The following is a 10,837-nucleotide window of genomic DNA, read 5'->3' on the forward strand; positions in this document are numbered from 1 at the left end:
GGGGGCTTCTCATGCTGTGATTGGTGGATTTTTTTATGACTTCATGACCACAAACCTCAAAGCGGCTCCATATCTACGTCAATGTTTTCTGAAGACACACCATAACAAAGACGATACAGTACACTTCCATCCATTGACTGTATCTGAGAACTGGACTGAGTGATGCAGTCCTTAGGAAATGGTTTATTCCGGCTCCAATCAAACAAAGTCAGTTCAGGCGCCATTTTTTTCTCAAAATAGACAGTAAGAAGTGATTGGTCCGAGTTGGTCTGAGTCATTGACAGTATGATAACTGGACTGATCAAACAGGAAGTACCCGCTGGTTCCAAGAAGGTCAAATTCCCATAGACATCCATTTAGAAATAGACAGTTATTTCCGTTATTTTATTGGTCAGAATGACTATTCTTGCTCTGATGCGTCATCGGTGACGCGTAAACACGAATCTTTTAACGTACTGTAACTTTTTAACCACTAACACGATAATTCCAGCAGGAGATCGTGTTAACGGTTGAAAAGTTACAGTAAATCAAAGAACGTAAACACGGTTCAAGTTATTCAAGTTCTAAGCTGGCCAATCAGATTTCTCTGTAAAAGCATGTGGTGCCCACTAGCCCCGCCTCCAACATTTGATTGACAAATGCTTTCAGAAGGTGGAAGGATTTCCAATAAGCTCACTCCTGATTAGCAACGGTAGTTCCTCTAAAACCGTGACTCACACCTACTCGGACCAATCGCTGTCGGCAGGTTTCAAAATGGCGGCACACGAACAGGAAGCTACGGTTTACTCGGTTTTGGACTCATACCGCGAGGACTGGAGGTAAGGCATTTTCTGGGGGACATCAGCACCTTAGTATGTCCAGTAAATAATACAAGTCAATGGTCTGAGTCAACGTTTCTATGGCAACCACTATAACCAATCAGAAGTGAGCTTGTTGGAAGGCCACACCCCTAACACTTGAAAGCAGGCCATTTTAAATGTTTGACATTTGAGGCATCTGACAGGTCAGTTTATAACTTTAAAAAAAGAGGCTGACTCCGTTTCTTTTTTACACGAAGTGGTTCATCAAACTGTCCAACAAAAAAAAGATATAATCAAATCTCCAGCAGATGGCGCCCCCTAGGCGGCCGCCTATATTTAGAGCCGCCCTTTGAAAAGCTCAGAGAAAAAGACGAGTCGGTTTCCTTTTTCAGTGTTTCATTTAATGTACTCTCACAAGTTGGTGAACAGGTACAACTTTGTCGCTCACTGTACTAAATCACACATCCATTGATAGTATAAATAGCCAACCTAATGTAATAGTACACATTTGCAAATACATAAAATCATCAAGTATCCAAGTCTTAAGTTACGGACATCAAATAAAAAGGCATACAAAATGCTGCAGATGTTGGAAGTCCAGTTAGAAGCAAAAAAACAAACAAAAAAGGAAAAAAAGATCACATTTTGGACGTGGCAGTTTAATTGGTAAACACAAGGTTTAATAAAAAAAGAAAAGAGGAAAAATGACAAATATCGCAACAGTTAAGCCTCTGATATTAAAAAGAGCTGCTGAAAGGGCATCAATGTAAAGACTTCCTGCTCAGGATGAAGGCAACAGTTGAGGATTCTGCTCCGAGTAGAAAATGAAACCGTTTTTTTCCCAAAATGCCGGCTGGAGGGAGTCCCGCCGGGATTGCCTTTGTGTCACGTGGATCGTAAGGCATTTGTGGATCTGATTGGGAGGAAGGCAAACTCTTCTAGTCGCTAACGTAACCGAACACAAACAACTGCTCACATGGTTTACTTTGACCTATCGGGTTAGTCGAGGCTTCAAATCTTTGGGATCTGATTGCAAACGACACTTATTCCAACATCTGACGAGGATACGTAACTCAGCGGGGGAGGGGGGGGCCCTGCTCATTCCGGCGTTTTTTAATTCATGTCGGGCGCTTAAAAACAAACATTGTTCACACAACTTTTTACCGTTTACACATTTAATTTCGAGCCTGGACAGGGAGGGGGGGGCGGCCAGATCACCAAGAACCGTTTTTCAAAGTAAAAGAACACAATGGAGGAAATAAAAGCCTGCCGGGCGATCGGCTAGCGGAGGTCGGAGCGGCGCTGGCATGGCTCGGGTTTGGCTCTACTGGATGCAGCAGTTATTGCGATGGCCGTTGGAGTCTTTGAAGCGCAGGCGCATCTTTGGACGATATTTCTCCAGGTAGAAGAGCTGCTTGCTGTTGAACGCTCCTCGACGCTTCCTGGAGAACATCGGGACACGAGTCAGGAGAGGGAACGCACACGCACGGAAAGAAGCAGAAGAAGAAACTCAAAGACGGACGATCGGGTCTGACACTCACTGTCGGATGAACTGGACAGCGTCTTCGTATTTCATTCCACATTCGATCAATGCCAGCGCCACCAGGACAGGAGCTCTGTGGGGGTGGGGGGGTCCAACACAACATCTAAATTTAGCTTCACAATATTTGTATAAATAGATGATTAAGAGTTAAAATCTGCACATTAATAAACCATCAGATTTGTCTTTAAAGTGAAGAAACTAAACAGTAAAAGGGCAGAAGACTGTTGCCCCCCAGCAGTGAGGGGTAGGAAGAGCAGTCACCTCCCCAGCCCCGCCACGCAGTGGACGGCGATGCAGCAGCCGGGCTCCTCCCTGAACTTCAGCTTCAGCAGGTTCAGCCAATCATCCACGATCTGGTTGGAGGGAGGGGCCCCGTCGTCAAACGGCCAATCCTGAGGCAGAGGGGAGGAAGAGGGAAATGAGGTCATCGGCTCCGTTTCTTGGAAACCAAAACAAAGAAGTGTGAGGGCTGGCGCGGCTGCGGGGAAAAAGAAATGTTGATGTAGGGGGAGGGACACCTGGGGGGCGGTTCTGCTCTGAATGTACAGATTCAAGAAGCGTGAGAACCCCCCCCACTGCACCACATGAAACAGTAAACTGTTGGATCCGTCTGTGGAAAGACATCTCATCTGAACCAAAAAGTCACAAAAAGGCTGAAACTTCAGAGTGAACTGACCAGAACTTGGATTCCCTCCTTCACCACCAGGGCGGCGTCATAGGTGGCTTCACAGACTCTCACCACGGTGGTGACTCCGTACTTTTTCAGTTCCTACGCAAACAACAGAACATTTCACAATAAAGAAACGCGTTTGCCGTGACACGAACTGAACTCTTTCCAAACGCGGCTCACCTCAATAAACTTGTTCAGCGTGGCGTTGGTGGGATTGTGGGTAATGAGGAACCTCATGTTTTTGTAGGTGATCTCGACGGGGGCGGGTCTGTTCATTCGAGCCATCGTGAGAGCGTAACAACGTATAGATATATAGATATACCAAAAGCCAAACGCTTTCCACAGAGTAAAAACACTTGTAAACAGTTTGAGTTGGAGGGAATGTCAAACAAATGTCCAGAGAGCTCCGGGAAGCTCGCCAACGAAAACCCTCCAAACTTCTTTGAGGTTGGCAAAGACGAAAAACAATCAAAAACACAAAAAGATGAGGAGGAGCTGGCAGCCAATCGAAGGAGTAACTTAAAACCTCTCCTTTAAGGTCAAACTAAAGAAAAAGGAAGTAAAAAGGCTGGTTCCACCTTGGTTCTGGCCAGGTGGAAGCCGACGAGGGCAGTGTGCAGCGGGTGAAGTTACCCCATCCAGGCCAAGTGATCGCTGGTTCTGGGAGGCGCCCCGGTCCTGCCAACTCTCCGGGGTTCCTCCTGTGGCTCAAGTGCGTCGGATCGATGGCGAGTTTGCGCGTTCACTCGTCTGCATAGGCAGCGTGCTGAGCCTGGCAGTAGTCTCCACTGCCCTTCAGAAACTCCATAAATGTGTGACCCAGAACACCACAGAACTGCTGCAGAACACAGGAGAGACACGGGCGAGCCGGGTCAGAGCCAGGAAACAACAACACAACAGTCAAGGCAAACAGACATTCAGCTCAAGTTTTTGGAGGTTCCAGGTTGGCGCCATGTTTGGCAGCAGAACCGCCATTTTGGACCCTAATGGAGATAGAAAAAAGTCCGACAGCTTCAACACAACCCGTAGATCGCAGTTTTGCAGATTCTTTCTATGCAGTACATTTTGTTCTGCATCCTGAAGCCTCGTTTCCACCGAGCGGTTCGTTTTCTCGGCGCATGCGCGGTGTAGACCGCTACCGTACATAAATATAATGGCATAAAGCTGCCAGTGTGAAAATGCTCGTGTCTGTCGCAGAAAAGAGTAGAAAGCGTGTAGCGAGGAGCTTTACAGCCCAAAACATCTAGAATAAATGTAAAAAAATAAAAAGAGGTAACTTTGGAGATCTCACCCAACAAAGGTTATTTTTGGAACTCCTGTGATAAACGGGGAACCTCTAGATAAGTAGACCCCATTTCACTATCGATTCATTTGGGATAAATACATTGAGGTTCAACCACTGAACTCTCAGAAGAGAAATCGTTAAACTTCCTTTTTGGAAACATCAACAGTGTCCAAATACAGGAAATTTAGAAAAGAAAGCATCAAGTCCACAAAGAAGAAAGTTTGAGGGTTTTTAAAGACGTCAAACAGAGCCGGATCCGGCCCTCTGGGTAATTCTATCCGGCCCTCCAGATCATTTTATTTTATTGTTATTAATGACACGATGTTATCTTATGCTTATTTCTAACTTGTATAATTTTGACAAAATGTGTTTCTATGGAGAGTAAAATATTGAAAGTTATTTAAGGTTTAAGTTGATTTATTCTGGAATAATATTCCTGCATTTTTATTATTCATAATTATTTACAGTTACAGTTTTAAAAATTGGTCATTCTGCAGCTTTTTGGACTATTTTGGCATTTGGCTAATATTTCAGGTACATACTAGCTGTTTTGGCTAATTTAGGCTTTTTTCTGTTTTCTGGACTATTTTTGAAGTTCAGCTATTTTTTAAGCTACATGGTAGTTGTTCTGTTTTTAAGTTTTTAGGCAAAATTGGCATTTAGCTAATATTTTAGCTGCTGTCAGCTTCAGTGTTTTCAGCCATCAGTTTCAGTATCTTCAGCTATCAGCACTACATCAGCACCAAATTCAGCTTCCAGCATTCTCACTAGCATTATCACAGGTAATGCTATATATCGAGTTCATAATTATGTTAAAAAGTTACTGTTATAAAGTTTTTAAAATGTAGTTTTAGAGTGTTCAATAAATGCTTATCCTGTTCGTCCCGTGACCTCAAGTGTGTTTTGGATTTTGGCCCTTTCAGTGATTGAGTTTGACACTCCTGGATTAAAACAATCCCAACATTAAGAAATACATCCTACACATGAATGTAGTTTTAAGGATTTTTTTGAGACGTTCGTTTTATTTTCCTCTGAAGAAACACTGTCAAATAGGAGAAGCTTCAGCCTAAACCAAGTTTAGTTTTCAGCCGTTGCGCTCGTGCAGATCCGAACGTTCTGGTCCAAAGTGATGAGAGCAGCAGGTGGAACAGAGCATTCAGACGGCTGACATTTCTGCTGCCTGCCAATCTGTTGAGGCGAGGACACCCTGACATCTGCACACGGTGTGCTCAGGATCCTGATTACAGACCAGAGCTGCGTTCTGACATATTCAGAGAAAAACAAAAAAACTCATGGATAAATGTTACTTTTCTGTAGCAAGGCTGACATTCTGACTTTTGGAGCTTCTTTAAAAGATTATATTTGTTGGCGGAACAGCTCTTTAGACGCATTAACAAGAACACGCCTGTAGGTGCTTTTCTTCTCAGGGTAATCGCTGTTCCTATTTAAGCTGACAGGTCAACACCCCCATTAGTGGAATCATTTTATTCAATTAAGTGTCATTAAAATAATTGAAAGGACTCTGGGTAATAAATTTGAAAGCATCTGTCCCTTTTCTTCCTGATTTATGAAACATCAAAAACATATTTAAAGTAATTTGATTCTACAGGTGCCTGAAAGTCTCATTTCGAGGTTCGGGTCAGTTGTTGTTCTGAAGTCGTTTATCTTTTACTGGGACCAAAGATTGTTCTCTCCACTCAAGCATCCTTCTGTACCAAGGCTGTGGTTAAGGTGGAGCCCCAAGATGCCGAAAACCCATTGGCTGAGGGGAAAAAAGAAGAGGTCTGGTGCATCATGGGAAACAGACAGACTGTAGCGTGTTTAAATACACTGTGGTTTGTGGCTTCGCAGGGTGTATTTCACTGCAGCACTTCAGTCTGTTTCCACAGAGCTGTGATGCAGAAGCCAACTTCAACCCTTTGTCAAACGTGCACAATCCCAAAATAACCCCGTTGGACGCGCTTTGTCTTCTGCTGCTGAACCACGACCTTCTGAATGCTGAAAGTTTTTTTCTTATCCAGCCAAATGTGATGTCATGGTTGTCCTCTGCCGTCCACCTTTTCCTGTTAATTGATCCTGTTTATTGCCAATGCAACGACTGATTTAGTCAACATCGTATGTTGTGGCAACACAAGACAAGTCGTCAAAGTGTGTCATCCAGACCAAAGGTGAACTCTTCCACTCAGGAGAACAGATGCTTCCAGTCGGACCGGAACCAAGCCGGTCTCCGTGGACAAAAGCTCGCCTGAACTCTGGCGTCTCTCTGAGAACAAACCCAAACCCAGAGTGCTCTGAGTGAACTCTTACATCTAAAGGTTCTGCTGCCGGTCTGCTCTGAAGGTTCTGTGTGAATGCAGACCGGGCTCGGGTGTGGAATGTTCTGGTATTCCTGCTCTGCTGATCTGAACGTAAGCTAAGGTTACTTAAACACAGGGCGGTTCTGTGGACTTGCTGGAAATGCTGATAAATGCCCCCTCCCTCCCTCCTTCCCTATCAGACACAGGGCTTTCGGGAAAGAACCAAAGACTGAACCGGACCAGACTGCCTGAACTGGACCAGACCGGCTGGGGAAAAAAATAAGAACCGAGCAGTTCCAACTGCTGCTCATTTGGGGGCGCTACTGTCCGAAACAAGAATAATTTCTTAATTTAAAAAACACAGTGCTGAGGTAGAGCGGTCGACCTCTGATTGGGAGATTGCTGTGCCTGTCCATTTGTTGAAGTGTCCTTGAGCAAGGCACCAAACCCCACATTGTCCTGGTGGTTATAGGCTGGTGCCAGACGTGTTAAGTGTTGTGGGCTTTCTAAAAAGGTAGTAAAGTGCTTTATAAGTGGACGACATTTAAATTTTCTTGGGAAAAATCTCAAAACAAAATCAACTTATTGATTAGATTAATGGATTATACATTTATTAAAGTAAATTTTAATTATTTTAGCACAGCGGTTTACATGCACTAAGTGAATTATTCTGGGCAAACCTGCGGTAAGAACGCACCTTATACAAGTTAAGCTGATTTTCCTGGAACATCAGCTGGAAATTTCCCAGAATTCCCTCTGATTTGAGATCCTTCATTTGGATAATTCCACGTGACTACATTCTGTTTTTCCCCCAGAAAGACGGGAAAGTAATCATTACTTCCGGTCATTCCGTCACTTTATTCCACATTAATCACTTTTCCACAGCAACAGACTCGATCGATATTAATATGTATCGCTAACACGAAGCTGTGTCGTGAAGACAGGTGGGGCCTTTTCTGGTTCCAGCCGGCCGCACCTTCAGATTCGCAGAAAGCGCGCGGCAGAGAGGAGGTGTCACTCCTGACACGCACTCCTCTTCCCCCGCGGGGCCCTCCGGGGGCCCTTCGCCCCCTTCCACCCCCGAACCCGGTCTGAAAGGCGCTCGCCCGGTCGACACGTGAACGCTCAAGGAACCAGCGCGAAGAGTTTCCCGTAAATAAATCTGTGAACAATACGAGCTAAGCCGACCAAGAATGCCGGTATAATCCGCTACTTTCCGGCTGAAACGGACTTTCGCAGAAAATGTTCCGGCGCGCGACCGAAGCGGCTGGATCGTTCCAAGCGGGCTCGAGCGTGGGGGGGGATTCGGGTCTTCGACGACATGCGAGCGTCTGTGAGGCGGGTTCCCGTCCGCCGGCTCAGCCGTCCTTTGTGTTGGGCAGACGCGGCGCCATCACTCCGCGTTCGAGGCCTACAGACGCCGCTAGCGGCAGACTCAGCGCAGGCTCCGGCGGGGCGGAAAACACGACGGTCCGCGTCGTGCCGCGAGGACATTCCGCGGCTCTTCTCCCGCGAGGACGCTACAAACGTCCGCGAGCGCTTCCACACAAACCCGCGGCCATTTTAAACGACTTCGAGAGCGGAGTCAGGCCAAGCCCGAGCTGCGCATCCGACCGCCGCTTCCCGTCCGCCGCCTCAGCGCCCTCCGAGTTCCCCCCGAAAAAACGAAAACCAAACGCGCTTAGAGCCAAATTCACATCTACGTGTTTAGACAGACACTTGCTGAACATTTAACACGGTTTTTATCTAGAGGGCGTCGTGCTTTCATCGAAAAACGTGAAGGCCAGCTGCCGGGGAGCCGATAAGGTCCTAATTTACATCAGAAGCCGGAGAGGAACTGAAGAAACAAAATGGCAGCCGAGTGACAAAAAAGAACGTTTTCGGGAGAGACGTCAGACTTACTGGGATATGCTTACTCATTGAAGATTGTAGCTTAATCATACAGCCGGTCCCCAGAAACTGGTAAACGCGAGAAACGGTTCTCCACCATACAGACCGGTGTGGTCTCTCCGAGCTGAGCCGAAGTCTGAGGATGCGCCAGAACGACGCCGACACGAACACTGCCGACTGAGCGTCGCGCGACACTTCCGTTCTGACCTGTCAAAATAAAGCTCACTCTACTGTGAATGTGGGGGTGGTACTATTAATACCAACCAACGAATCACAGCCAGGATGCGTGAGGTGTGCAGGTACTACAGTTACACAGGTGATAGAGGGAGTTAGAAAGGTGATAAAATGTTAAAGACTTCTTAAAACCCATATTTATCGCCAGTCTTTTGACATGGCAGATTCTGCTCTGCTGGTGTGTTTTATTGTTTTATCTCAGTTTTTATCTGGTATTTTTGCTTTTTATGTAATTTATATATATTTTTTATCTGGAATTGTTTTAACATTTTAGCTGCAATTTTATTGATCTTTGAAATGTTAATGTGCGGCGCGTTGTTTGACCAAGGTCAGTTTAAAGGGCCATATAAATCTAATAAACTCAAACTTATATTACAATATTACAATACCAACATTAAAAATTGTACAACTTGACTCCTGAGTTAAAATTTCTCAGAAAAGCTGATTAAATCCAAATGACTGTATTGACCCTCAAGAATTCTAGATCTGATTCATCTCAAAAGATCAGATAATTGTAAAGATGAGTACACAAATCAGAGTATAAATGATCAAATTTGATGAAAATCTGGTAAAGGGGAATATTTGAGGATTATTCAAAAGGTTTTTGAATTTCAGTAAATATCTACATTACAGGCCTTCTTCAATGAAAATCCTGTTTTGTTTTTTCTTCATTTAAGACACTTTTCTCACGATGGAGGACATACGGTATGTAAAGAAAATGAAGGTCAAAACTGCATTTTCTGTGTATTTCTTTATTCAAATTGTTGTGAAAGAGGAGCAGAGGGAATATTATGTTTTGAAACCCCCCAAAACACCATAATCATAATTAAAAGAACACCAGGAAGATGATCTGAGCAGTACTGTCTAATAGAAACCAATCTATTGTTTTCTTGCTAATTTATTTCTTTGACCTCATGAAACACATTTAAAATGTTGGAACAGAAAAAAAGTGAATTTGGTCAACAACATATATACTACAGTCATCATTAAAATGTAATGTCATCATCAATGCCCTTTTCTCTTTCAAACATCACTGTCAGTCGGGGTCTGGAAATATGATAAAAAGCTCTGTAAAATACATCACATTCCTTTAATTAGTTAGTTATAAAATCTAACATTTGTGCTGTCTAATTTATTGTTTTTGCTCATTTCTGGAAAGTTTCTCCAACTCTTATTTTGAAGATGCGCTTTACCGCTTCCGGTTTCTCCTGGATTGTCCTGTAACTTTGATGGAAGCCTGGAAACCCCACCCTGAAAATGTGTGGCGTTATGTCCGGACATCTCTCGGTCTCAAGGCGCCAGATCAGGCGCTGCTCTTTGTTGCCAGGTCCGTCTATTTAAAGCAAAGCTGCTCTCAATTTTCAAAGGTCATCAAAGGAATCTGGTAACTGTAACTGTTAATTTGCTTGTTTGAGACTTTAACTGAAATGTGTCCAAACAAACACATATTTTGATGATTTATGACCCCAGCTCCTCCACCCGTCTTCTTGACCTTCCCCTGTGTGGTGCAAAAACTGCATTTGAAGATGAAGCTCCGCCGTGTCAGGCCTCCTGAGTCATCCAACCCAAATGTAGCAGAATCTGCCCTGGAGTTCATGATAAGGGAGTGCAAACAAAAAGAAAATCCCTGCAGCACGGCGGGAGTTTGCAGAGCTACATGGGCGCACGCACGCACATGCACGCACATGCACGCCCATGCAGGCACACCCACGTGCAATTTAAACAGAAAACCGTTTAAGTTCATTTGGTTTTGCGTGGCAACAATCAAAGCTGTATTTACCTTAAATATACAATTGTGCGGATGATTTACTTTTTCAGTTTTTAAAAGGAAACTTGTTTTCATTCTTTGAAAAAAAAGCCTTTAATTTGACACTTTGTTAACTTTCCTGCACAGAATTTCCCATGACGAGGGTCACCTTTAGAGGCACATGTATGGAGCTCAATTAAGGCCAAAATTATTCGAAATCCCAATTAAACAAACTGAAAAAGAATATTGTTGATGGACCAAAAAAATATCAGAAACTTTTAGCTATTTTAAAATCAACTTAATTATTTTGAGCTTCAAATGTTGTTTTTTAGGTTTCAATACTCAAAATTGAACTTTTTTTTTTTAAACTT

General features: G+C 44.0%; 3 protein-coding genes across 5 annotated transcripts in view; 1 reads left to right on the top strand and 2 right to left on the bottom strand.

The window, feature by feature from the left end:
- Positions 1-1,179: 1,179 nt before the first annotated feature.
- On the bottom strand, positions 1,180-8,670 carry ptp4a1 (protein tyrosine phosphatase 4A1). Of its 2 annotated transcripts, none has more exons than XM_024289434.1 (6): positions 8,498-8,670; positions 3,194-3,851; positions 3,020-3,112; positions 2,605-2,735; positions 2,342-2,416; positions 1,180-2,242 (listed from the first exon to the last, which is right to left on the bottom strand). In XM_024289434.1, the coding sequence occupies exons 2-6, from the start codon at positions 3,296-3,298 to the stop codon at positions 2,125-2,127; spliced, it is 522 nt and encodes a 173-aa protein (XP_024145202.1). In that variant the 5' UTR covers positions 3,299-3,851; positions 8,498-8,670; the 3' UTR covers positions 1,180-2,124. The 2 variants fall into 2 exon arrangements, with proteins under 2 accessions (XP_024145202.1, XP_024145203.1); XM_024289435.1 differs by having other exon boundaries at positions 8,512-8,650.
- myom2a (myomesin 2a) overlaps positions 6,888-10,837 on the bottom strand; it is a 54,090-nt gene continuing 50,140 nt past the window's right edge. Inside the window, exons 34-35 of the mRNA XM_036214242.1 lie at positions 7,980-7,985; positions 6,888-6,915 (exon numbers count right to left, since the gene is read on the bottom strand). Coding sequence (XP_036070135.1) covers positions 6,903-6,915; positions 7,980-7,985 — 19 coding nt within the window. The 3' untranslated portion in view covers positions 6,888-6,902. The remainder of the gene's footprint in view (positions 6,916-7,979; positions 7,986-10,837) is intronic.
- Positions 8,678-10,837, top strand: part of lgsn (lengsin, lens protein with glutamine synthetase domain) — a 7,459-nt gene continuing 5,299 nt past the window's right edge. The window contains exon 1 of one of the 2 annotated variants that reach the window (XM_024289430.2): positions 8,678-8,784. The gene's annotated coding sequence lies outside the window, so the exon portion shown is untranslated. Of the gene's footprint in view, positions 8,785-9,396; positions 10,047-10,837 lie in introns of those variants that run through there. The other variant, XM_024289429.2, reaches the window with a different exon arrangement.

Source organism: Oryzias melastigma, linkage group LG1, assembly GCF_002922805.2.
Source record: "Oryzias melastigma strain HK-1 linkage group LG1, ASM292280v2, whole genome shotgun sequence".
Classification (NCBI taxonomy): Eukaryota; Metazoa; Chordata; class Actinopteri; order Beloniformes; family Adrianichthyidae; genus Oryzias; species Oryzias melastigma.